The sequence below is a fragment of the Halichoerus grypus genome, chromosome 8 (assembly GCF_964656455.1).
Source record: "Halichoerus grypus chromosome 8, mHalGry1.hap1.1, whole genome shotgun sequence".
Taxonomy (NCBI): Eukaryota; Metazoa; Chordata; class Mammalia; order Carnivora; family Phocidae; genus Halichoerus; species Halichoerus grypus.
In genome coordinates this window covers 91,291,545-91,318,695 of record NC_135719.1, presented here as the reverse complement: position 1 = coordinate 91,318,695, position 27,151 = coordinate 91,291,545, and the positions used below count along the sequence as shown (strand labels likewise).

Sequence of the window (27,151 nt, the reverse complement as noted above, 5' to 3'; positions counted from 1 at the left end):
AAACGACTGAGCCACCCAGACGCCCAAGTCACATTTCTTCTATGATAAATAGGATACATGTGTAAGTACCAAAAAGGTTTAGTTAGAGAAGAGGCTTGGCTCAGTTATGCGGGCTTTGCTAGAAGAGGTTGTGATTGCCAAGGAGGAGGAATCTCTACTCTTGGGTCCATTTATTTGATATCAGCTGTCATAGCTGGGGCTTCACGAAGGAAAGAGTACATCCATATCCTATTAAGTCTAATATGTAAAAGGATATTACCAAGGGATGTTACTACCCAATTTCCCCCCTATTGTTATTATGTCAACCACAGATTTTGGGAAAGTGATTTTCCGCTTCAGTTTATCATATTGCTTTTGCTGAGTAATTCAGTCAACTGGGGTAACCCCCTATAGTATTTATTCTCATTTAACTGGAGGAAGAAAATCTAAACAATTCACGGCGTCTCTCAACGTGGGTTTTCCAAAAAAAAAAAAAAAAAACTCAAAACGTTGGAATCCAGCCCCTTTCGGTGGAAACCACAGGTGACTGACTAAAACAAAGACACCTTGGCGCACTGTTCCCCTCGCCGGCCCCCACGCTCGGGAGCAGCGCCCTCGGGGAGGCAGTGTGTTAGCGCCCCTCTGGGAGCCGAGCGCCCTCCCGGCCGGCTGACCAGTGGTGCCCCGGGGCTGGAGGCGGCTGTGCCAGGCCGCCGAGCCCCAGCCACCGCCGCGCAGCCGCCGGGGTCGACTGGGCGCGCGCGCCGGGGTCAGATCGAGGACGCGGGCGGGGCCGGGAGGCGGAAGGGCCGGCCCGGGGCGTGCCCACGTGACCGCCGTGACCGCCCCGCCCGCCGCCCGCAGCCCCCCAGCCGCCGCCGCCGCCGCCTCCGCCTCTCGGGCTGCAGCTCCCGGCGTGCCCCGCACTGGCCGCTGCCCGCACGCCCCTCCCTCTCTCCTACCAGTGCCACAGAGCCGGAGTCCGAGCCGCCGCCGCAGCCACAACCGCGGGCACTATGGTAAGGCGGGCGCGCCGCCCCGGGGGACCGAGGGCCGGGACGCGTCGAGCAAAAACCCCCGCGCGGCCCTGCAGGGCCCTGGGAGTGAGGCCGCCATTTTAACCTGATGTACGCCTTAAAGGTGCGGGCTCCAGCGCCTGCGGCCCCGCTGCTCTCTTCTCCAGCCAGCTGGCCGGCCGGGCCTCCCGCCATCAGGCCGGGCCCTGCGGCTCTTCGGATTCCTGAGGGCGAGGAGGACGCGGGTCGGGGGCCGGGGGCCGGGGCTTAAGCCGGACAGGAGGCGTCTGGAGAGGTCGAGGCACTGGGAGCGGCGGCCCGCGGCGCGGGAGGGTCTGCGGGGCTCGTCCCGCGCATGCCGCGTTTGCGCCGGGCTTCCTTATTTTACTTAGCGCTCGCCTCTAAAATTGGTAAGTGCTCTAAAGCCCTGCCGAAGGCTTTCGGTTAAGGGTCTTGGGGGCCTGTAATAAAACCCCTAAGAGGAGATAAAAGAGGGGAGAAAACGCTTCTTTAAAATGCTTTTTCGCCGTAAAAAGCTTTTACACTAGCTCCGTTAGTTTGGAAGTGTCTGCGTTTGAGCTGTGAGGCAATTATGTTGTAGCCGTGGGCGGTTTGGAGTTCACACTTGATTCTCTTTCCTTATGTGGAAACGGCACTGGCTAGGATGACTTTAAAGAAAAAAAATAGTAGAAGCTTTAACTGAAATCCAAAAGTGTTTTTTTAAGGCCTGCAGAGTTGACACAATACAGAAGGTATTTTTGCTGTTGCTCCTGAAGCTCTGACATCACCCAGTGAAATAGGAAACATTTCAGCGATGGGACAGCTTGTATTTGTCCCTTTCCCTCTACCTTCCATTTACTTCAACCTCCAAACCCCTTTAAAAAGGGTGAATGGGAAAGGATGAGTTAGAATCCTTCGGTGCGTCTCGTATAACTGGTATTTAAAATGTGGCAAATCTGATTGGACTGCTTGCGTGGTACGATGCAGTTTTTGATGTCCAGATTAAAGTGAATCCTTCCTAGGCAAACAGTAATTTTGGTTAAAACCGAAATACTTGTTCTGAATTACTGTTCTTTTTTTATTTCAGGCTTCTGGAGTTACAGTGAATGATGAAGTCATCAAAGTTTTTAATGATATGAAAGTAAGGAAATCTTCTACACAAGAGGAGATCAAAAAAAGAAAGAAAGCAGTTCTCTTCTGTTTAAGCGATGACAAAAGACAAATAATTGTAGAGGAAGCAAAGCAGATCTTGGTGGGTGACATTGGTGATACTGTAGAGGACCCCTACACATCTTTTGTGAAGTTGCTACCTCTGAATGATTGCCGATATGCTTTGTACGATGCCACATACGAAACAAAAGAGTCTAAGAAAGAAGACCTAGTATTTATATTCTGGTGTGTAAAAACAAAAGAAAAAGTACTTTTAAAATGCAAGGATTGTTATTAACATAGTCAGTTTTGCCTTTGTTTTTCTTTTAAGTGGGATTCAACAATTGTGTTGTTTGTTTTTTTTTTCTGTAGGGCTCCTGAAAGTGCACCTTTAAAAAGCAAGATGATTTATGCTAGCTCTAAAGATGCCATTAAAAAGAAATTTACAGGTACAAACATTAAAAATTTTGTGCAGAGGAATTACTCTTTCTTAATTACAATAAGATAATGGGATAATGTTTTTCCTTTTTAGGTATTAAACATGAGTGGCAAGTAAATGGCTTGGATGATATAAAGGACCGTTCAACACTTGGAGAGAAATTGGGAGGCAACGTAGTAGTTTCACTTGAAGGAAAACCCTTATAAAATGACAGTCAAGTGCCATCTGGATCTTAAGGAGCTTCCATTTCTCCAGCTCAATCAATTGAAATAGTATTAGGTGTTTGTTTTTTTGTTTTTTTTTTTTCTTCTTTCTCTTCCCACTGGGTCCTTCCAATACCGTGAATGAAGGAAATATCATTCATGTAAGCAGCCTATCAGTGATTGCCATTAGACTGTTTAATACCGTTATTTTTATGTAGAACCCAAGGAATGCCTTCCCATCATATTTTAGCCAAAACAACTGGTTATATGCCTCCCTTGCAGCAAGCACTACAATGAAAGTGATTGTCAATGTGAATAGCTTAGAATACTGCAAAGGGTAAGCTGATTGAATGCCTTGAAAGTATTATCCACTGGTCAGATGGTAAACTTTATTCAGTATTACTATTTATAGTTGCACTTGATTGCAGTTCTGTGAGGCTCAAGCATTCATACACCTCACCTGCCTTGGCAAGCCTATTTTTGTGACATGGCAGCACAGATATAACACTATGCATTTGAAAGCACTTTTTTTGTAATGAGTTTAACCCCCTACCCCCCCGAAAAGGAATGCCAATTAAGTTTTGTTAACTGTGTCATCAACTTATCCTAGTACCTCAGTATTCATTCCTGTTACCTGCGTATCTTAAAAGAAATAGCTGTTACTAATGCCTTTTTGTTTTCCATTGAGTGTACACTACTGAATAAGTGTAGGAGTTTACGTTTACCATGTAAGTTTTGCAACACTAAAAATATTTTGAATATCAGTCATGATGGCAATTTCTGTACAAAAGAGCCTTAAATGGAACATTGTTTTTGAGATCAGACTCCCCACCCTCACAATAATGGCCACGTTGCAATAAAAATTGTGGCATATTACAGAACGTTGCCTTGTTTTCCTTGGACATTTTGCAAAATGTTATATGAAGCAAATTTTAGGGTAAACAGCTATTATTAATCTTTGCACTGGTCATTTACGAATTTTTTTGTACAACATTCATGATATTTTCCAGTTTGTTGAGTTTAAAAAATATTCTAAAGCCAATTAATAGAAAATATTATTGTTATAGAGGGATACTTTTATAAGCATTACTTTATTTATTTCCTTATATGTTAATATGAAGATCAGAAGTTATTTTTTGCACTTTGACATAAATATTCTTCAATACCAGGTTTGTTCTCTGGGTAAATTAGGGTAGTTATTTTTTAATTCACGTTTACATTTCTGAGTAATTGAGTAGTAGAAGCAGGGAGCTCTTACTGCATATTTGGTCATAATGAAAATAATTTATAAAATGTCCTTCAAAAGTTAATACTTTTCATGTTTAGGAACTTTTATTTCAGCTATTACTTCTTAATTTATTTTGCAAATTGGAAAAAAAAAATGATGTAGCAGTCTTAAACATTAGTAGTGGGATTTGGCTGTGGTCCAGAGTGCTCTCTTTATAGAGAATTTGATCTGCTCAGTGTGAGCAGTTTGCTGTTAGCCAGAGCTATTTATGGCAAACACATGCTTTTGTATCTTGTCATAGTTATCCACAAATGGCAAAACTGGACTTGATTCTACTGGTATGCAAAACAGGCATGCTAGTAAGCAGTCAATCGTGGCTTAGAACTTAACCCCATAGCTCTGAAGAGTGCTCTTCTCAGAAAACAGGAAACAAAAACTCTCCCTTTTTTTTTAAATGTGTGAAAGTGATTTGAGTATAATTAGATATTTTCCCATATTTTCAGAAGATTTTTTCAGGTGGAAACAAAAATAGGAGTTAAATGTCTAGGCTTCCATTTAAAATTATATGAATGGCTTGGGATCTTTTGCACTGAGCCATCTTATTTCAGGCTTCCAGCTGTCCCTGTGAGTTATCCTGGATGTTTTTCATGGCTTTTTGGTAAGGCTAAACTCATAAGGAAAGTATGACAATAATGACATATACTAAACCGTATGTGTAACTGATTCTTATACCATGGAATTTTTCATTATTTTCCTTATTCTAAAAAATAAGGGACTCTAAATAAGTTATGTAGTATCTCTTATTTTTATAGCTGATTCATCAGCTTTCTTATACGCCTCATATAATAGTTTCAGAGGTCAAATATTGCTTTAAACTGTGGTACTTTGATTTGTTCGATTGACAGAACTGATACTAAGTTCATTTTTGAAATACATCTTTGTGCATAACGCCAAAAATAATGATAAAATTAATGGTTCACATGTTACTTGAGACTAATTTGGCATTTGAAGTGATCATTTTATTTTACAGTCATTTACAATGAAACAATGTTCCAGTCAGCTTTAAAAGGTATACGGTGCTAATTAGTAAAATATTGCCCTCAATATTTTACTGCTAGCTTGCAAAATTATAAGTGTTTAAAAAAATAAAATGTATGAAAATATATAAAGCTGTTGAGATGTGTTTACTTATATTTCAGAACATTAAAATTTTAAAAACTAATGTTGCAGATCAAAGAGGCACCATTATCTTTAGTCTTTTTTAGGATTTTAGTTGGTATACTTTGTCATTTGCAGATAACAGTATTCTTTGAAAATTTGTAACTTATAGCGATTAATTTTAACATTTTCAGACAAATGGGAACAGTTGGCATTTGTCCCAAACTGGCTATCATCAGCTGTTGTTTTCAATCATTATCTAAAATAATGTGGCCAGCATTGTGTATTTAATGTCCCTTTTTAGTAGATTGAAAGAAAAGCCTCATATGTTTGAGTTTCCTGATATAGATCCTCTGTAGCAGCTAGTTTATGAAGTCTAGCAAATGAGTTTTGGGAGAAAATTATTTTAAGTGTTTCCTTATTAAGGAATAATCTCAGCAATGGTCAATCATAGAAGGGTTGGGAACACCCTTCATTAGGTTTGCCACTCTGAAAAAATAATCTGGTTCTGCTCTTTATAGGTCCTATTTTTGCTTGTACAGTTAATAATAGTTTGAGATCCAAACAAACATGAATATTAAGTTTTCTATGAATATTAAAACTATTAGAGATGTGCAGGCAGGCTCCAGTGAATATTGCTTTTTCAGACAGCTTGAATTTATACATGTTCCATGTCTCATGTCAGCCAATAAAGATGTCTGAGGCTTTTCTTTTGCTCTAGAACATCCAAATTGCTTTTTTCCATGTAGAATTGGGAGTCATCCCTTCACTTCAATTTCTTGTCATAAAGCAATTGGGCAAATTATTCTTTATGAGCCTCAGTTTCGTTTCTTTTTTTTTTTAATATAAGAATAATATTCATCATACCTCATTGTAGAGGATTAACTATGGAAATTACTTTTGGAAAACAGGAAAATGCTATGTAAACGTAATTTGGTTAAACCATTCTACATGTAGTTAAATAGATAAAAAACCATGTTAAAAATAAGATTTATTATAAGTCTTTGAACCTCTTCATTTTTGTAATTATTCCACTTAATCTCACAGTTTAAGGACAAATTAGCTGGTATGTGGCATTGGTTTTTCAGAATGTAGTAAAGTGTAGCCTCTGAGTTGATGTTCGTGACTGCTCTTAATCTTTTTAGTGTAGTTTTCTTTTTTACGTATGACCAATCCATTAACTAGTCTTTTCCCCCCAAATAATTTTGAAGTAAAAAATAAAAGGAAATAAAGCTAGAGAAATACTGGTATGGAGTACTTGTCATGAGTCATGATCCAGGTTGTTGAAAACCTATGATTGTTTATTATTAATATCCTAAATTTATATAGTCCTTTGTATTTGTTAAGACACCTGAAATTCATCTAATCCCCTTAGGTCCTCTTAACCAGCTAACCATATTCCTCTGCTACACATGAAGAAACTGAAGTCTGGAGAGGTTAAGGGACAGCTCAGCTATTGAGTAGCAAAGCTGATTCCGGTCCAGTATACTTTTCACTCTGCATTTATGTAACATACAGTGAGTTACTAATTTTCTTTTTTTAAAAAATGGAATAATCTGATTTTCTTCAACAGGACATAATTAGTATGTTTTCAAAATAGTGTCTCAAGAATATTTGAAAAATAGTCTTGGAATTTTTGTCTCCTAAGGAAGCCCATGGTCATAAAAGTCTGAAATAATTTTACACTTCAAAGATTTTCTTAGATGTTTCAGTATTGTAAGTTTGTGTAATTGTGGAAACCGTAAGGATTGGATAAACACATTTTCCAGAAAGCTGATACCTCTTGTTTTAAAAGAAAAAAAATTTTTTTAAGATTTTATTTTTAAGTAATCTCTACACCCAACATGGGGCTCAAACTCACTACCCTGAGTTCAAGAGTCAGATGCTCTACTGACTGAGCCAGCCAGACACCCCAAGGCTGATACCTCTTATTCTTTTTCCCAAAACTTGGATATCTCCTTCCCCATGCTCCTCTACCCATCTTTCTAAGGAGAGATAGTATGGTGTATCATAGTGGTTAAGTACTAGAACTTTGGTATCAGACTGCTTGGGTTGTTCACATATTGGTCTTTAACACTTATTAATTGAGTGATCTTAGGAAAATAGACCTCTCAGAGCCTTAGTTCATGTATAAAAGGAGATAATAATTAAACTCGGTCTCCTAAGATTTGAGGAAAATGAAAGCAACTTGAGTAGTTACTGGCACATAGAAAGTACTTTGTAGGATCCTAAAATTTGCAGCCCAAACCAGGACATTTCTTGAGAGTAAAAGGGAGAGTTTTAATAATTATGCCAGGACAATAGGCTTAAGTTGCAACAGTCCCCAGCAAACCAGATGTGGTCATACTATCAAAAAGTAGGCTGATGTAGGGCGCCTGGGTGGCTCAGTTGGTTAAGCGACTGCCTTCGGCTAAGGTCATGATCCTGGAGTCCCAGGATCGAGTCCCGCATCGGGCTCCCTGCTCAGCAGGGAGTCTGCTTCTCCCTCTGACCCTCCCCCCTCTCATGTGCTCTCTCTCTCTAATAAATAAAATCTTTAAAAAAAAAAAAAAAAGTAGGCTGATGTCAAAATGTAATACTTAAATAGAGGAAACTGTATGAAAGACTCAAGGTCATTAATTTCAATTTTTTTTTTTAAGATTTTATTTATTTGACAGTGAGAGCAGGAACACAAGCAGGGGGAGTGGGAGAAGGAAGGAGAAGCAGGCTTCCTGTGGAGCAGGGAGCCCAATGTGGGGCTCAATCCCAGGACCCTGGGATCATGACCTGAGCCAAAGGCAGACACAACGAGTGAGCCACCCAGGCGCCCCCAATTTCAATTTTATAAGGTAGTAGTATGCTGACTAAGCTTCTCTTGAAGTATATGGTTACTTTTAAGTAATTAGCCTCAGAACAGTCAACTTTGGATTTTTTTATGCATTTTTTTTGGTAACTATTTTTCTCTTTTCTTTTTTTTTTTTTTTAATGAGAGTGAGAGAAGCAGAGGAGGGGCAGAGGGAGAGGGAGAGAGACAATAAGCAGGCTGCACACCAAGTGCAGAGCCCAACGCGGGGCTTGATCTCACAACCCTGAGATCATGAGTTAAGCCGAAATCAAGAGTCAGACACTTAACCGTCTAAACCACCTAACCGACTAAACCACCCAGGTGCCCCTTTAGCTTTCCTTTTGACTTTAAAACTTGTAAACTCTAAGATACTGCATTTTGCTATTAACACTATCCTTTACTTATACCAGCTTCTCTTAATGCTTTTCATCTCCTGTGGACTTGGAAAGCCAGTTTGTTTGAATTGTGTATAAGAAAGTGAATAGGCTCATTGTGGGCTTGAGAGCAAAATGCCTGAGCATATGAACCTTCTAACATTTCTTTTGGCTATTTAAACAACTTTGGTGTACTTTCTGGGTTTTTGGTATATATATTTTGTTGTTGTTGTTTAAAGATTTTATTTATTTATTTGACAGTGAGAGAGACAGTGAGAGAGGGAATACAAGCAGGGGGAGTGGGAGAGGGAGAAGCAGGCTTCCCGCTGAGCAGGGAGCTCGATGTGGGGCTCCATCCCAGGACCCTGGGATCATGACCTGAGCCGAAGACAGACGCTTAACGACTGAGCCACCCAGGCGCCCCTGGGTTTTTGGTATTTTAATAAGTATGTAAGATAACTGAGCTGTAGATAAAAGAGGCATCACTGTATCCCTGTGAGGTGTCGAAAATTCATTAATTTTTTTTTTTTTTTAAGATTTTATTTATTTATTTGACAGAGACAGAGATAGCGAGAGCAGGAACACAAGCAGCGGGAGTGGGAGAGGGAGAAGCAGGCTTCCCCCCAAGGAGGGAGCCTGATGTGGGACTCGATCCCAGGACCCTGGGATCATGACCTGAGCCAAAGGCAGACGCTTAACGACTGAGCCGCTCAGGCGCCCTCATTAATATTTTTTTAAAGACATTTATTTATTTGAGAGCACGAGTGAGAGGAGCAGAGGGAGAGAGAGAGAGAGAGAATCCCAAGCAGACTCCGCTGAGAGCAGAGCCCGATGCAGGGCTCAATCTCACAACCCTGAGATCATGACCAAGAGTTGGAAGCTTAATGGACTGCACCACCAGGCGCCCCTGTCACTAATATTTTAAAAAGTCATTTTTGTCTTTGACAATACTTGTATCGTTAAAGGCACACAAATGAACTTGTTCTCGTTAAGAGAAAAGGTTTATTCTAGATTATTGAAACAATGGAATATCAGAACAGGCATTTGATAAGCAAAGTAATCTTTAAAAAACGTAAATGCCAATTGATTTTTTTTTAGCTTATTAGGTTTTTCTTAAATGTTCCCTAGATGTGTTCACTTGGAAGTAGCTTTGATTACTCTTCATCTAGATCTTATAAATACTTCCATTTACTCTTGACTTCTGACAGCTAATTTGATTATGCATACACAGTGGTTTAGTAGTTTATTCGGCATAACATGAAAATTTGGAACAGATTTTTGTTCAAATGTATAATTTTTATTTTTTATTTATTTATTTTTTTTGTTTAAAGATTTTATTTATTTATTTGACAGAGAGAGAGAGACAGCGAGAGAGGGAATACAAGCAGGGGGAGTGGGAGAGGGAGAAGCAGGCTTCCCGCCAAGCAGGAAGCCCAGTGTGGGGCTCGATCCCAGAACGCTGGGATCATGACCTGAGCCGAAGGCAGATGCTTAACGACTGAGCCACCCAGGTGCCCCTCAAATGTATAATTTTCTAACATGAAAAAGCACTTAAGTTAATGTTACTATCTTCTTGTAGTACTTTTTCCTCATTTTATATATTCTTAATAGTGGAATTTCAAATATTTCCTTTGGGAAGTTGATAGTTACTGAGTGAATCACAAAATTCCTGGGCATATTGCCCATAGTTTCTATGTGTTTCTGTGAGCTGATGGGGCCTTTTTTTATTAGCAGCAAACTAAATCACCAGATAAAAAAGTCAGTTCCCAAATTGGCATAATTAGTTTTATCAAAGGTAAAAATGGCAGTAGAGTACTTTGTTCTAGAGATCATAAAACTTTGCTATACCGTACAAGGAATAAGATATGAAAGAGTTGTAGACTTCATGAAATAAGTGTAAAAGAATTTTATGTGAAGATTAATGTGTAAACCTTTTGTGTATAAAATAAAGCTATGAATCAGGGATGCCTGGCTGACTCAGTTGGAGTGTGTAACTCTTGATCTTGGGGTTGTAGGTTCAAGCCCCACACTGATATAGAAATTACTTAAAAATAAAATCTTAAAAAAAAAAAACCCAAAACTATGGGGCACCCGTGGCTCAATTGGTTAAGCGTCTGACTCTTGATTTCAGCTCAGGTCATGATCTCAGGGTTGTTAGATCGCTTGGTGTTGGGCTCCGTGCTCGGTGGAGAGTCTGCTTGAGATTCTCTCCCTCTGCCCCTCCCCTGTGTGCTCTCTCTCTAAAATAAATAAATCTTTTTTAAAAATAATAAAAAATAAAGCTATGGATCAAAGAACTAGAAAGAAAGTGACAATCCCTTTACTCGTTACTGCTTATTGATAATTGTGTTATGAAGAGATGCATAGTTTCTTTATAGTTTCCATTTCAAAAAGTCGTTTACATGAGGGGGATGGGGAACTAACAAAACTTGGTGTTAGTCATTTTCCTAATTTGCAATATATTTAGGTTTTAGAATGTATCTGGGTTTTTCAGGCCTTAGTTGATTTTTAAAAGTAAAATTGTTGATTTACAGTTTTTAATACTATTGCATATTGAGTCATGTGTACATTTTGCATTAGAATTAAATTTGGTATGAGGTTGATTTAACAGTTTTTACCTCCTAATTTTGGCTTTGTTTTTATCTACCTGCTAAAGAAAAATGCCTTATAGTTATCACTGAATAGCAATTTTTAAGAAATACCAGGTGATTGAATTAGATAGATAATCTTGTGTCCTGGCTATAGAAAAAAGTTTTGGGATTAGTTGAAGTGTCATTCAGTGTCATTGCCACTGCAACAAAAAAGTTTTCTTCTCTGAGCTGGATATTTTATTTCATTCAGATTTTCTCTTGGCAATATGTAAAATAATGAATAGAATTCTAAAAAATGAGCCTTAGGTAAAACAGAAATTCTAATGACATTCTCATTGAAAAACCCTAAAAAATGGGCTAGGCTAACATGGTTGATACTTTTCTGCATAACTTTTTTAAATGATTATATTTTTATTTCAAAAATAACGTGTTTAGTGTAGAATCTGCAAAATACAGAAAAGAGCAAAGTTAAATCGAGCGAATTTTAAATATTGCAGACAAATTATTTGTTAAGCTATTATGACTAATATGGAGATATCTGTAGCTAAAACTAGTTTTTAAGTCATTCGTGTGTGCTGGTAAAAGGGAAGACTTTATCTTTCAATATTGTTTGTGTAAATTCCTTAGTATTTTTTACCCCAGAAAGAGAACTTTGTTGTGTCTGTAGTCACAGAGGAGCAGATTTGGATCTAGAAAATTATGCATCCCACCTACCTGAATGCTTGCTGTATGACTTGGTGCAGTCTACCATAAATATTTGAAGCCACAGAATTTCCCTGTATTTTTTATGCCATTTAGTTTGGTTTCATTGGGACCTGATTATAGGCACCCCTTACATAACTTTCATATAGTTTCCAATATATCAGGACTCTACTTTTCTCATGGTATGTGTATGATAAGGGTGAATAAATACTAGTTCCTAGTACATAGTGTAAATAAACCATCCTTTACTCTACTTTGTATTCTGTTAAAAGATTTAAGATAAAACATAATGTATATATTTTGCACTAAGCCAGAAGCTATCTATATTTAAGCGTTTGTGTTCTGTGTGCTATTCCAAGAGGGTCTGGTAATCCTTGTGATTAAAGAAACATAAGATTTATGTTTGCTGTGGAGAAACATGATCTCCTGGCCACTGTGAATCATTCTGGAAACATCCCATCTCTGTTTCCCAATTACTCAGATCATTAGATCAAATTTAGTTCAATTCAACAAACATGAAGCGCCTTTCACGGTCTCAGAAAGTCTACGGTGATACAGGAAAGGCAAGCATTTAAACAATTACAATGCCGTGTGGTAAGTATGATGATATGTTACAAGACATAGAAGAGGGATGATTAACATTGAAGTTGGATGGGCTTCAAGAAGGCCTATAGAGGGGCGCCTGGGTGGCTCAGTTGGTTAAGCAACTGCCTTCGGCTCAGGTCATGATCCTGGAGTCCCGGGATCGAGTCCCGCATCGGGCTCCCTGCTCGGCAGGGAGTCTGCTTCTCCCTCTGATCCTCCTCCCTCTCATGCTCTCTGTCTCTCATTCTCTATCAAATAAATAAATAAAATCTTAAAAAAAAAAAAAAAAGAAGGCCTATAGAAGTAATGTGTGAGCTGGGTTGTGAAGTGTGATAGAGTTGACCAGAACTCAGTGTGAGAGGATTGCTCTGGGGAAAGGAAAAACCTTGCAGAGGCCCTGCAAGTAGTTCGTCACAGCTGTTTAGTTTAGCCTGAAGCCCTGTGATGAGAGAAGTGCAGGAGAGGTGAGTGTGAGCCATATCATTGAGGGCCATGGATACCGTGCTAACAAACATGAAACCTGTGCCTGATAAGGAGCCAGTGCAGGGTTTTAAGCAGAGGAGTGTCATGATCTTTCTGAAACCCAAGTCTGATCGTTTTATGACCATGTTGAGAATGTATGGGAGGGTGAGGAAATCGGAGGCAGTTAGGAGGCCTGAATTAAGGCAGTGGCAAATGCACTTGGGACGAGTGTATTTAAGAGGTATGTAGAAGTGACAGGACTTGATTGATTTCCAAATTAAAGGTTAATTAATGGTTAAAAAAATTAACCACTATTTGGAAATTGTTAGTTATATTTTTAGTATTATTGACATTTAAGATCATTTAAACATCAGACTGGCTCGGAAGAGGCTTATTAGGAAATTTGTAAATGTGGAAAGAAAAAATATTAACACCTTTTTAATGAAAGCATTTTGAAATAAACCATTGGTTAAAAAGTCATACTTCTGCTACTTGAATTTAGATTTACAAACCTGATTGGCAGTAATGTTCATAAAACAATGGTTTCAATAGGTAAGAAAAAGTTAAAACTACTATAGATATAAATAACATCTTTGAAGTAGAGTTTATCTTATAGTTTTAAAAATCATGGCTGAATTCCTGGATCAAAAAGAATTTAGCAATATTCATATAATCTGCTCATTAGAGAAAGCCTGTCCCACTCTGCCGGTGATAGAAAATGGAATTTTCAGATTATCTGAAAGACCACTTTTTATTAAGGAAGATTTTTAATTCTTACTAGTAAGTAAAAGCTATTTATAAACATATATCTTAATTCCTTTCACAAAATACTATCCAGAACCAAAGATTCCTCTTTTTTCAGCACCTTGTAATAAACATTGCTTAACCATATTGGTTTTTATTATTGCTTTTATGGTAAATAAGTTCACTTTTGTGAAAGGCCTTATACACATCAGGAAACATTTATTGAATGTCTATTTGTAGAACACTATTCTCACCATCCTGAGAAATAAACTTCTCAAGGGCACTTTTATAATCCAGTTGGCAAGACAAAATAGACCTGTGAACTAATAAGTATTCAGTGATAAGCAATTGAATAAGCATTGAGGGAATACAGGAAAAAAGAATTGAAAGAGAAAAAATTTCATAGAAGTGTGCTTTAAATAGCATTTAGAGAAGAATGTTTTTTTAAAAAATCAAGACATTTTCCCCTCAAATACAGAGTTATTTGAAATGAGATTCCAACAGCCTCTTTCTTCACTGAATATCTCTTTAAAATAAAGAACAGGGCGCCTGGGTGGCTCAGGTCATGATCCCAGGGTCCTGGGATCGAGTCCCGCATCAGGCTCCCTGCTAGGCGGGGAGCCTGCTTCTCCCTCTGCCTCTCTCTCTCTGTCTCTCTGACTCTCATGAATAGATAATAATAATAAAAAAAATAAAATAAAGAACAAAAAGGGCCTTTTTAATCACCACTTCCATTACATCCTTTTGGAGAAGGGCTAGGGCCAAAGTAGAGAACTTACTTTGGGAGTTATGTGTTCCATGTGGGTAATTGTCACAAAACCCTGAGTTTCTACAGGGGTTCTTAGCCTCTTGCACCATGGATCCCTACTTAGAATGTTTTAAAATTTACATATATATATGTATTTATATATATAAAATACATCCATCAAAAGTGATACCTTAATATATATGCTTTTTTATTAACACATTATGTAAGTGTCTAGTGGTAATATAATAACTACCATAATATGTAGTGATGAATGTAAATGATACTTTGAGATCTGCGATAACATAATATGATTTGAATGTGTGATTTCTATTGGTGACGAGCCCATAAGTACTGCTGATAGTACTGTGGTTTATGGTCTATATTCATAACTTTTTTTTGGTCTATATTCATAGTTTAAGGAAGTAATAGATTTCAAGTAGTGGTTAGTTAAAATAAAGATGTAATTTTTCAGGACACCTGGGTGGCTCAGCAGTTAAGTGTCTGCCTTTGGCTCAGGTCATGATCCCAGGGTCCTGGGAGTGAGCCCCCTGGGCTGGCTCCCTGCTCAGTGGGGAATCTGCCTCTCACTCTCCCTCTGCCCCTCCCCTCTGCTCGTGCTCTCTCTCACGCACTCTCTTTTTCTCAAATAAATAAAATCTTTTTTTAAAAAAAGATGTAATTTTTCATAGGTCCCCTGAATTCTTTCCATGGATCCCTTGGGCATCCAAAGACCCCAAGTTAAAAAATCCTGGCTGGCTCAGTCAGTAGAACATATGACTCTTGATCTCAGGGTTGTGAGTTCAAGCCCCATGTTGGGCATGTAACCTACTTTAAAAAAAAAAAGAAAGAAAGAAACCCCATGGTTTAGCTATTACCTGAGAGCCCCAAGAAGTAAAGGACTAAATGAATAGGGCTCACATCCATTTCAGAGGAACTGCTTTTATTTTGTTTTGTATATCAGAGTTTCCTATATGATTTCATTTGGATTAAAAATGGTTTCTGGGGCTAAATAATATATAATTTTTGAAAATAATTGTAAAAGAAAATGGATTCTCTGTTTATCTTGCTTTTTTAACTTAAACTGATTTCTTTTGTAAATATTCTAAGCACATTAGTGTACCATCAAGTTTATAACCCTGGAAATAGAGATTTAGAAGTCAACAGTTTATAGTCGAAACCATGGAACATCAGTAAGATTGCCCAGCAGTAATCTGTGTGAGTGTAACATGAGAAGAGAAACAGGCCAACGAGTAGGCAGAAGAGAAGCCTGGACAGAAAGAAGGAGTTGTCGGCAAGGTGGGAGAACACAACTTCCGTAACGTTACAGGAACAAAGGGTGTCAAATGCTGGGGATGCCACATACCATGAGGACATAAAAGAATCCACCAAACTTGGCCATAAGAAGGTCAGTGACATTTCCTGTGGCATTTTCAGCAGAGTGGGGAGGGCTGATGCCAGTTTGAAATGGCTTGAAGACTGAACAAGTGATGAAGTGGAAACAGTGTGGTATAGACCAGTGCTTTTCGAATGTCTGTGGTGAAGCACAGTATCTGTAATTTCCAATCTGACAGCAGTCCTGCTGTGCGTGACTAGTATGTCGCTTGCACCAGGTGCAAGGTACCCTGAGAGTTGGATGACAACCTAACTGGTCTACACTCTGTTCAACAAGACAGGTCCACTGATGACAGGCTTGGAGATCATGGCCATGTCAAATTTCTATAAAAGTTTCTAAATGTTCATTCTTAATTCTGTACAGAAGTAGAGGTATAGATTATTCTTTTTTTTAAGCATTTTATTTGAGAGAGTGTGTGCACAAGCGGGGGGGCGGGGCAGAGGGAGAGGGAGAACCAGACTCCTCGGTGAGCAGGACCCCCCCCCACACACACACACGGGGCTGGATCCCAGGACCCCAGGATAGTGACCTGAGCTGAAGGCAGATGCTTAACCACCTGAACCACCCAGGGCACCCCTACATTATTCTTTCAAAAAGTTATCTGTCAAGGAAGAAAAAGACTAGTCAGTACTCTGTGGAGCCTTACAGGGTTGGGAGAAGGTTTCTACCCATATTATTTCTTGCAACTTTCTCCTCTGAATATTTCCTGATATTCTTCATGCTTCACATTCTTTTAGCCCCTAATTTGGATCTCCAGCCCCTAAAATAGTTCCTGGTATATAGAAAGCATTTAAATAAAAAGGTTGTTGAACAAGAGAATGAACTTTCATGTGAACTGTGGAGGATCCAAGCGGTCCTGTGCTTCCACATTTTACAGTAGCATATCCTGCCTCATTTAATCTCTGGATATTTATTTTGCCTGTAGTCAGGGAATTATCAGGGAGGCTCATAATCTTCATGGTCTTTGAGTGCATTAAAACGTTATGTCATCTTTAAAGATGACATCACTGACTTAGTAGAACCTGTGTTTTGAGAGGCTTCCCCCCCGCCCTCAAAATTGGTATTGGATTTCCTTCTTGCTTTGCGTTCCCTTCCCTCTTTAAGGGCATACATTAACAGAAGATGACAGGTTTAGGACCATACCATGGCCACAGAAGAAAGAGAACTAAGTTGACCTGCACAGAGCTCAAACCCATAGATAATATTTTGCATAAAAAAACTCTGGTCTTTTATAAATCCCTTCACTTTCCTCTTTCTCTAATTGGATGGATTTTCAACTGTCCCTCTTATTTTTTCATCTAAAGCCTTGCCCCTAGTCCCCACAGTGGAACTCAAATCTGTACCTGGGAAAATGGGAATTCTAATACAAAATGTGGGCAAGATGATTAGGAGCCAAAGAAAAGCAGACAATTTCATTCATTCATACAGAAGACGTTTACTACATGCTTAGTATGTGCCAGACACAGCCCTGAGTACCACGTATGCAGTTGCCATCCAGGAAGGTGTAGAACTCAGGTCTAGTTGGCTGTAGCAGGCTAGACTTCTGCTTCTTTTTTTTTTTTTTTTAATAATTTTTTTTAAGGATTTTTATTTATTTATTGAGAGAGAGAGAGAGAATGATAGAGAGCATGAGAGGGAGGAGGGTCAGAGGGAGAAGCAGGCTTCCTGCTGAGCAGGGAGCCCGATGCGGGACTCGATCCCAGGACTCCAGGATCATGACCTGAGCCGAAGGCAGTCGCTTAACCAAGTGAGCCACCCAGGCACCCTAGACATCTTTTTAAATACTCAGTTAGACTGGTGTCCTATGGTAGCCGGAAGGCTTTTCACAGTGTGTACTACTTAAATACAGCTCTATTACTAGATTGTTAATCAGGCATTGTTTAACAAATTTAAGGAAGAAGCAGGAAAATCCCAGCTGTGTACATGTGTATGGTTTTGGGAGGGGAGTAAAGAGGGAGGTGATTAAATGGGAACAGTCAGTACTTTTGGAAATATGTGGTAGTTCAATTTATAGCTTAATAAGAGTTATTAGGACTTTTTGTCCAGTTCTGGGATGAAGAGTACCTTAACTCTTTAGTTGTAAATCTTACTCTCCATCCGGCCCTTAGCATGAAGTGCACAATCTGTAGGAAAGTATATTGCCAGTATTAGAGCCAGTGACTGTTAAAGTGTGTGGCTCGCATGTATTTGTTCATCTTTTTGTTCATTCACTCACTTGTTCAAAACAATTGAATGGGGGCACCTGGGTGGCTCAGTTGTTAAGCGTCTGCCTCCGGCTGAGGTCCTGATCCCAGGGTCCTGAGCCCCACATCCGGCTCCTACTCAGCGGGAAGCCTGCTTCTCCTTCTCCCACTCCCCCTGCTTGTATTCCCTCTCTTGCTGTGTCTCTGTCAAATAAATAAAAAGAAATCTAAAAAAAAAAAAAAAAAACAGCAATTGAGTGAATACATTCTATGTTTAGCATTCTTTTACTGAGAAGAGAAGAGAAGAAATATATGTAAATAGCCATAACACAAGGTGGGAAGTGTTCTGTGCTGGACCTAGAAAATACATGATTAATTCCATTAATCTTGCTGTAAAAATAGCCCAGGGCCATTCAGATATACCACATGGATAGAGGGGAAGTCTGCTTGTTTTGCACACTGACAAATTGTCATCTTATTGATCACTATGTCAGAGGATTGAGCTAGAGCAGTTTGGGGAATATTAAATAATATCACTTTGGCATAAAAAGCTATGTCAAGGGGCGCCTGGGTGGGTCAGTCGGTTAAGCGACTGCCTTCGGCTCAGGTCATGATCCCAGGGTCCCGGGATCGAGTCCCACATCTGGCTCCCTGCTCTGCGGGGAGCCTGCTTCTCCCTCTCCCACTCCCCCTGCTTGTGTTCCCTCTCTCGCTGTCTCTCTCTCTGTCAAATAAATAAATAAAATCTTTAAAAAAAGAAAAAAAAGCTATGTCAAAATTAGACTTTTTTTAGCATATTAATTTCTCACATGCAGTTACATAATTCTTTTTTTTTTTTTAAAGATTTTATTTACTTATTTGAGAAAGAGAGAGCACGAGCCAGGGGAGGGGCAAGCAGATACCCTGCTTAGTGGGGAGCCCGATCACAGGACCCTGAGATCATGACCTGGGCCTAAGGCACTGAGCCACCCAGGCGCCCCTTAGCCACACTTTACATATTTGGTTGTCAAGGGACATTTCTGTCACTGCAGAAAGTTCTGACAGTGCTATGCATGATCTGACAGGTGGGGCGATTCAGTCCTTCACAAATCAGAAACACAACAGCAGTAGAGCCGAAAGGTCTCAAATTTATTACCGAACCAACCTACTGGTACAGAGGCATAGTCACAGAGAAAAATTTCCGTGATTAGACAAGTCTATGGCCAGGTAAGAAGGATGTTTACAGAATGATAGAACACATGATCTTCACGCAGCTTAATTAAATACGTGTGCCAGTTAAGTGTGTCATCTCATGATGTGTGACGCCTTACAGACCCAGCTTTGTTCTTCTCCAGTGCCTCCTCTTGGAGTTGTACCTGATTTTATTACCAGTTTTCATCCGAATCCACTGGGGAATGGGACGATTCTGCTTTTGTTTCTTGGCCAGGAATCGCTTGATTCTGAAAGTCTTGTGAAAAGACATGGCAAGAAGCAGTCAGCCACGCAGAGTAGGATGGTGGTGAGAAAGAGAAAGCTAGTTACATAATTTTTTTTTTTTTAAAGATTTTATTTATTTATTTGAGAGAATGAGACAGAGAGCATGAGAGGGGGGAGGATCAGAGGGAGAAGCAGACTCCCTGCTAAGCAGGGAGTCTGATGCGGGCCTAGTTACATAATTCTTTTTTTTTTTTTTTAAAGATTTTATTTATTTATTTGACAGAGAGAGAGATAGCTAGAGCAGGAACACAAGCAGGGGGAGTGGGAGAGGGAGAAGCAGGCTTCCTGCCAAGCAGGGAGCCCGATGTGGGACTCGATCCCAGGACACTGGGATCATGACCTGAGCCGAAGGCAGACACTTAACGACTGAGCCACCCAGGCGCCCCTAGTTATATAATTCTTTTTTTTTTTTATAATACCATTTTTTTTTTTAAGATTTTATTTATTTATTTGAGAGAGAGAGAATGAGAGACAGATAGCAAGAGAGGGAAGAGGGTCAGAGGGAGAAGCAGACCCCCAGCTGAGCAGGGAGCTCGATGTGGGACTCGATCCCGGGTCTCCAGGATCATGACCTGAGCCGAAGGCAGTCGCTTAACCAACTGAGCCACCCAGGCGCCCTAATTACATAATTCTTAAAGCGTCTTATATAAATGCATATTATACCACAAAAGATACATCTACTCTAGCAGGCAAAATTACATGGTGGAAAAGCCTGGCTTTTACAGTCATGTGTCATCAGAATATCTGCTCCTTTATTAGGTGCATGACCTTGGGCAAAGTATTAACTTTTGTGGGCCTCAGAGTCCTCATCTGAAAAATGAGAATAGTACCAAACTCTAAGGTTGTTGGATAATCCATCATCATCATCATCATCATAATAGCTAACATTTATTGAGAATTTACTACGGGCACTTCACATAGATTATCTCACAGATTATTCCTCCAAACAAGGCTAGTAGTGATGCTATTACTCCTCTATTTAGTTTAGAAACTGTAGCCTAGAGCTTAAATAACTTGTCCAAGGTAAAATGACAAAGAAGGTGGTAGAGAGGATCCAAACCCAGGCAGTCTTGATCTGTTATCCTTTTTTTTAAACAGCTTTATTGAGATATAATCCATATGTCATACAATTTACCCATTTAAAGTGTACAATTCATTGTTTTTTTTAGTATAGTCACAGTTATGTAACCATCACCACATTCTAATTTTAGAACATTCTTATCCCCCATGCCCCACAAAAGAAGCCCCATACCCATTAACAATCACTCCACCTCAACCTCCTACTTTCAGCCCTAGGCAGCCACTAATCTGCTTTCTGTTTCTAGAGATTTGCCTATTCTGGACATTTCATATAAATGGAATCATAAGATGTGTGTTTTTTGTGATTGGTTTCTTAGCAGAATTCTTTCAAAGTTTATCCATGTCATTGCATATATCAGAACTTCATTCATTTTTATGGCCAACTAAAATAATATTCGATTGTACGGATATACCACTTTGGTTTATTTGTTCATCTGTTGATGGGCTCTTGAGTTGTTTCCACTTTTTCGCTCTCATAAATAAGAACGTTTGTGTACAAGTTTTCTTGTGTACAAATGTAAGTTTTCATTTCTTGGCTATGTATTTAGTAGTTATATGCTAGGTCATATGATAACTACATTTAAGTATTTAGGAAATTTTTTTTAATTGTGAAAAAAATATTTTTTTTAAGATTTTTTTTTTTTTCAGTAATTTCTACGCCCAACGTGGGGCTTGAACTCACAACCCTGAGATCAAGAGTCACATACTCCGTTGACTAAGCCAGGCAGGTGCCCCATAATTGTGAAAAAATGTTAAAGTTGAATAATAGTACAGAGTACCTGTATACCCTCCATTTGGATTCCGTAATTGTTAACGTTTTGCCAGTTTTATATCCCTGCTTCCCCCACACATCCCTGCTTCTCCCTTCCTCCCTCCCGATCTCTCTCTCTCTCTGTCTCTGATTTCATTTTTTAGAGCCAGTCGCCTTTACTACTTTATATTCATCCCCAAATAAGTGAGTGAACATAGGTGAAATAGTATAATGCCTGGCCAATAATAGCTACTCAATAAATGTAAATTCCCGGGCGCCTGGGTGGCTCAGTTGGTTAAGCGACTGCCTTCGGCTCAGGTCATGATCCTGGAGTCCCTGGATGGAGTCCCGCATCGGGCTCCCTGCTCGGCAGAGGGTCTGCTTCTCCCTCTGACCCTCCTCCCTCTCATGCTCTCTGTCTCTCATTCTCTCTCTCTCAAATAAATAAATAAAATCTTTAAAAAAAAAAAAAAAATGTAAATTCCCTCCTTTCCTCTTTTCCCCAGTACTTAGAAATGTTATGTAGGACCCGGGCTGCAAGCTCTACATCGAGATAAGAGAAGTGAGATCTAAATAAAGACTTGTGAAACTTACTTTCCACAGTATTTCCGGACCAAGGTCAGTGGAACTAGGTAGGTGGCCATCCAAACTATGGTGATCTAGCTGTCCAATTTCTGGTTGATTTCATTAGGATGATAATTAGATAAAACAGCAAGATAAATTCTACAAATAGTTACATTAATAGAAAACAAGATAGACAAAATCCAAACTATCGCAACTGCTTCGTTTTTTTTTTTTTTTAAGGTAGCAGGAAATTCAGCTCCTAGGATACATAAACCTATTTTTTTTTTTTTTAAGATTTTATTTATTTGACAGAGAGAGTGTACAAACAGGGGAAGCAGCAGAGGGAGAGGGAGAATCTCAGCAGGGAGCCCGATGTGGGGCTCCATCCCAGGGTCCTGAGATCATGACCTGAGCCAAAGGCAGACGCTTAACCATCTGAGCCATCCAGGCGCCCCAACATAAGCCTATTCTAAAGCAAGATAAGAGATTCCATTTACTAGTGCAGACTTTCATATCCCCACATTGCGTGTGCGGACATGAAGAAGGAGCTGTGAAGGAGAACTGAGCAAAGCTGAAGTTTTACCAAGAATGCTAAGAGGAAAGGTTCATTTCCTCCTGGACAGTGACATAGAACACATGAAAAGTAGGGCAGCACATGACTTACTTATTATTGATTTATTTATAAGAATCAATCATAACATTGGATCCCTGGGGGCTCTAGAACAATCTTCATGGCAGTGAAATTCCCTTGCTTTCCAAGAAACTATTGGGCTTACTGGAATTTTTATGAATTCCAGACCTGCCATCCATAATTTCAGACATCAGACCCTTAGCAGTCACTTTTTTTTTTTTTAGGATTTTATTTATTTATTTAAGAGAGAGAGAGCACAAGCAGGAGGAGCGGCAGGTAGTGGGAGAGGGAGAAGCAGGCTCCCCGCTGAGCAGGGAGCCTGATGTGGGACTCTATCCCAGGACCCTGGGATCATGACCTGAGCCAAAGGCAGATGCTTAATCGACTGAGCCACCCAGGCGCCCTAGCACCTACTTCTTATCCAGCTATATTCCTGGAGCAGAGGTTTTCTCCTCACTGCTGAGATAAGTCCGGGGAGATTATGCCTACTCTTGGTCTTGTAGACACCCAGGTCTGCTGCTTGAATCCCACTGGGCCTGACCCTGAGATTCTGAGCCCTGGCTGTGTATCAAAGAGAGACCATTATTACACCTAACAAATTAATGGTTTCTTAATATAATCTAATACCCGATATATATTCAAATTTCCCTAATTGTCCCCAAAATGTCTTTTTACAGCTTGTATATTTGAACCACTGTCCAACAAAGTCCACATATTACATTTGGTTTTTGTTCTTCCTAAGCCTCCTGTAATCTAGAACAGTCTCCAACAACCTTTTTTTTTTTCCTTTTTTTAATGCCACTGACTTGTTGAAGAAACTCAGTATGTCCTGTAGAATGTCCCACCTTCTGGATTTGTCTCATGGTTTCCTGTGAGGTCATTTTCCTTGTTTCCCTATTCCCTGCATTTCCTGTAAGCTGGCAGTTAGATCTAAAAGGTTGGTTAGACTCAGGCTAAACATTCTTTTTTTTAGTAAAGATTTTTTTTTAATTTATTCATTTGAGAGAGAGAGAGACAGTGCACAAGCAGGGGGAGAGGCAGAGTGAGAGAGAGAAGCCCACTCCCCACTAGGTTGGGAGCCTGACATGGGGCTCAACATGGGGCTTGATCCCAGGACCTGGAGATCCTGACCCTAGCCGAAGGCAGAGGCTTAACCATCTGAGCCACACAGGCTAAACATTTTTGATAGGAATATTTCCTAGATGATTCTGTGTCCTTCTTACTGCATCACATCAGGTGCACACATTATCGGGTTGTCCCACTGATAGTGAGTTCATGATTGATCAGTGTGGTCAGATGATCACAGTCTGATCCTCCCATTACACAGTTGTGTTTTCCCCTAGGACCAGTAAACTAATCTATGGGATGATACTTTGGTTCTTCTAGTAACTGCCACCATGTGCCATGCTGAGTCCTGGAAGATTAAAGGGAAAACAAAAGAAAGGATTATCTTTGCCTTTCTGGTTTGAATCAATGGATTGAAACAAAATATGTTGTCTGATCACAATGGAGTGAAATTAGAAATTAATAATGACAAGTAATTTAGGAAATTCCCAAATATGTGGAAATTAAACTCCTAAATTTTAAATTAAACCAAGATTATAAAAATTGGTTCTTTGCAAAAGAAGAAAAAGATTTCCTAACCCAGCTTCATGACTGTACTACCTCCCACAAACTTGCTTTTTTGTCCGTGTTCCTGACTGAAGTCTGTGCCTTTAGTTCTGCAAGTCAGAAGCCGGGCCCCACACCTCCTTCTCCCTCACACTTCCTTAACCAATCCATCACCAATCCTCCAAATCTTACCTTCTAGAAGATCTCTCAGATTTGTTCACCTCTTCCGTGCCCCTGGCCCAGGCTGCTATCATTTCTCACCAGGATTATTGTCAAGCTTCCTCACAAGCTTCCTCATGCTGCATCTCCCGCATGTCCTCCATACAGTAAGCAGAGGAATCTTTCCCAACTCAGAGTTCATCCTGTTTACAATCCTTCAGTCTTTTTACATTTTAGGATAAAGATCAAGATCTTCAATGAGGGGGGCCTGGGTGGCTCAGTCGGTTAAGTGGTTGACTCTTGATTTTGGCTCAGATTGTGATCTCAGGGTGGTGAGATGGAGCCCCACAGTGGGCTCCACGCTCAGTGGGGAGTCGGCTTGAGATTCTTTCCCTCTACTACCGCCCCCCCCGCCCCCATGCCCTGGCTTGCACTCACACATGCGTGTGCGCATGCATGCTCTCTCTCTAAAATCAATCAATCAATAAGTCTTTAAAAAAAAAAAAAAAGACCTTCAATGAGGCCTGTAGGCACCAACCTCCACCCTTCTGCTACCTCCCCCACCTGTCTAGCTCCCATTCCCTCTTGCTTTCCAGCTACATCTACTCCAGCTGTGCTGACTGCTCCGCAAGTGCCCTGTGCTGCTTCCTGTTACGGGACCTTTGCGCTTACTGTTCCCACTGCCTAGAATGCTCTTGTCCAGCATCCTTGCTCATCCAGCTCCTACTTTTCACTCAGATCTCAAGCCCATTATTACTTCCTTGGAGAGGTTTTCTGTAATCCCCCAGATGAAAGCAGACTCTCTGGTGGTACATGCTCTCAGCAACATGTGCCTTTCCTTTTTATCACAGTATGTATTTACAGGGATTTTTGTGCTCAGTGGGTTAATGTGGATTAAATCTCCTTCACTGGATTGCTAACTCCCTAAAGGATGAGACCATGCCTCTTTTGCTCACCACTCTCTCTCTTATATCTAGCATAGTAGCTAGTACATACTAGGAGCTCAATATATATTTGACCATTCATAAGAATAGAACAAAACTATATGTAGAGGTTTACCACAATTTTATTTATGGTAGAAGAAAAGGTATCAACATAAAGATTAAATGATAGGAAATTTACATAATGAAATGTGGCCATTAAAAATCATGTTTCTGAGTAATATTTAATGATATTGGAAAATACTCATTACATCATGTTAGAGTAAAAAGACATGATGGGGGACGCCTGGGTGGCTCAGTCGTTAAGTGTCTGCCTTGGGAACCTGCTTCTCCCTCTCCCTCTGCCCCTCCCCCCCACTCATTCTCGCTCAAATAAAGTTTTTTTTTTTTTTTTTAAGAATTTTATTTATTTTTGTAAGAGAGAGAGAGAAAGAGAGAACGCAGGAGCCCCCCGGGGCGGGGGGGAAGGAGAGGTAGACTCTCTGCTTAGCAGGGAGCCAGACGCGGGACTCCATCCCAGGAGCCTGGGATCAGGACCTGAGTCCAAGGCAGACGCTTAACCCGCTGAGCCACCCAGGTGCCCCTCAAATAAATAAAATCTTAAAAAAAAAAAGACATGATGAATGTGGAGTAAGAGTCCTATTTATTGATATTTTTATTTTTTATTTTTAAAAAGATTTTTATTTATTTATTTGACAGAGAGACAGTGAGAGAGGGAGCACAAGCAGGGGGAGTGGGGGAGGGAGAAGCAGGCTTCCCACGGAGCAGGGAGCCCAATGCGGGGCTCGATCCCAAGGCCCCGGGATCATGACCTGAGCCGAAGGCAGGCAGACGCTTAACGACTGAGCCCCCCACCTGCCCCTATTGATATTTTCAAAAGTAGAATTATTCAGTATAGTTTTGTTCCCTGCTTTTCAGTTAACACTGTATGAAAATATATATTGTATATATGCAAAAGATATATCTGCAGAGAAAAAGGTTGAAAATAATGTTAATGGTGGTTTATTTCAGTAGACAGGATTTCAGGGAAATTGATTTCTTCAGACTTTCTGTTTTTCCAAATATTTTTCAATAAACACATACGTTTTTATAATTAGGCAGCTGTGATTAAGAACATGGACTCTGCTCTACCCCTGCCACCTAGACGTTGAGTGACCTGGGCAAGTCACTTAACTTCCCCTCAGAAGAATGCCTACCTACAAGGTTGGTGCAAGAAGCAAACGATATAATACTTATAAATCACTTAGTACAATTTCTGCCACATCAATAAATAGCAGCTCTTGTTGTAGATTTTGATCTGATAAAAAATGTTAACTTAAAAAAAAAACGCTTTCCTTGGAAAAGAAAAAATGAAAAACAAGGGGTGCCTGGGTGGGTCAGTCGGTTAAGCATCTGCCTTCGGCTCAGGTCATGATCCTGAGACCCTGGGATCGAGCCCCGCATCAGGCTCCCTCTCCCTCTGCCTGCCGCTCTCCCTGCTTGTGCTCTCTCTCTCTGTCAAATAAATAAAATCTTTTTTAAAAAAATGAAAAAACCCACACTAGTTTCAATTATATTTTTAAAAGGAAAAGAATGAACATTGCAAAAGTTAAGGACTGCTAGACCTGGAGGATCAGCAGTAGGAAGCAAGATCATTGAAATTCAGGAAATTAAGTCCTGAGTCACTTTCTGAAAAGCAAAAACAAAACCCTTATGTTGCCAACTTAAAGAGAGGTGAGAAAGGCGGCTTGGAATGGATTCATCTACTGAAGTATGGCTGCTAGAGCAGAGCCCCTCAGAGTTGTTCATACCGTGCTCTCAAGCAGGAAAGAATTCAGCCCAACTGTTTGACTTGGCCAACATCGTGGCCAGCTCTGGAAGCCGGGTAACCCCCGACTCGATGGGTACAGACTTACACAACCTCCAGCTTCTCCATAGCAAATGGCAGTCTGGCTCCACCACTGGGTGGATAAAATGTAAGCTCTCCAGAATTTGTGCCTCACGTTCCAGTAAGGGCAGTGTAGAGTCAGAGAGACCAACTTTGTAACAAGGGTTAGGTTTTCTGGGTGGAAAGACCTGGTTTGAATCTCAGCTCCCACGCTTCCCCAGTTTTACGACTTGGGGCTAAAATGTAATCACTCCTGAGCTTTGTTTTCTCCCCTGTGGCTGGGAATGATAATT

At 40.1% G+C, this 27,151-nt stretch overlaps 1 protein-coding gene, 1 long non-coding RNA gene and 1 pseudogene across 3 annotated transcripts; 2 read left to right on the top strand and 1 right to left on the bottom strand.

Moving 5' to 3' along the window:
• Positions 1-842: 842 nt before the first annotated feature.
• On the top strand, positions 843-5,982 carry CFL2 (cofilin 2). 2 transcript variants are annotated; one of them, XM_036111501.2, is made up of 4 exons: positions 843-998; positions 2,083-2,390; positions 2,517-2,593; positions 2,677-5,982. In XM_036111501.2, the coding sequence occupies exons 1-4, from the start codon at positions 996-998 to the stop codon at positions 2,787-2,789; spliced, it is 501 nt and encodes a 166-aa protein (XP_035967394.2). In that variant the 5' UTR covers positions 843-995; the 3' UTR covers positions 2,790-5,982. The 2 variants fall into 2 exon arrangements, with proteins under 2 accessions (XP_035967394.2, XP_077909684.1); XM_078053558.1 differs by lacking the exon at positions 843-998 and adding an exon at positions 1,045-1,405.
• A 9,265-nt stretch (positions 5,983-15,247) lies between these two features.
• Positions 15,248-26,351, top strand: LOC118547850 (uncharacterized). The gene is made up of 2 exons (XR_013440665.1): positions 15,248-15,607; positions 26,089-26,351. It is a non-coding gene; the product is annotated as an uncharacterized LOC118547850 (long non-coding RNA).
• On the bottom strand, positions 18,869-19,271 carry LOC118547848 (large ribosomal subunit protein eL39 pseudogene; annotated as a pseudogene).
• Positions 26,352-27,151: the final 800 nt, after the last annotated feature.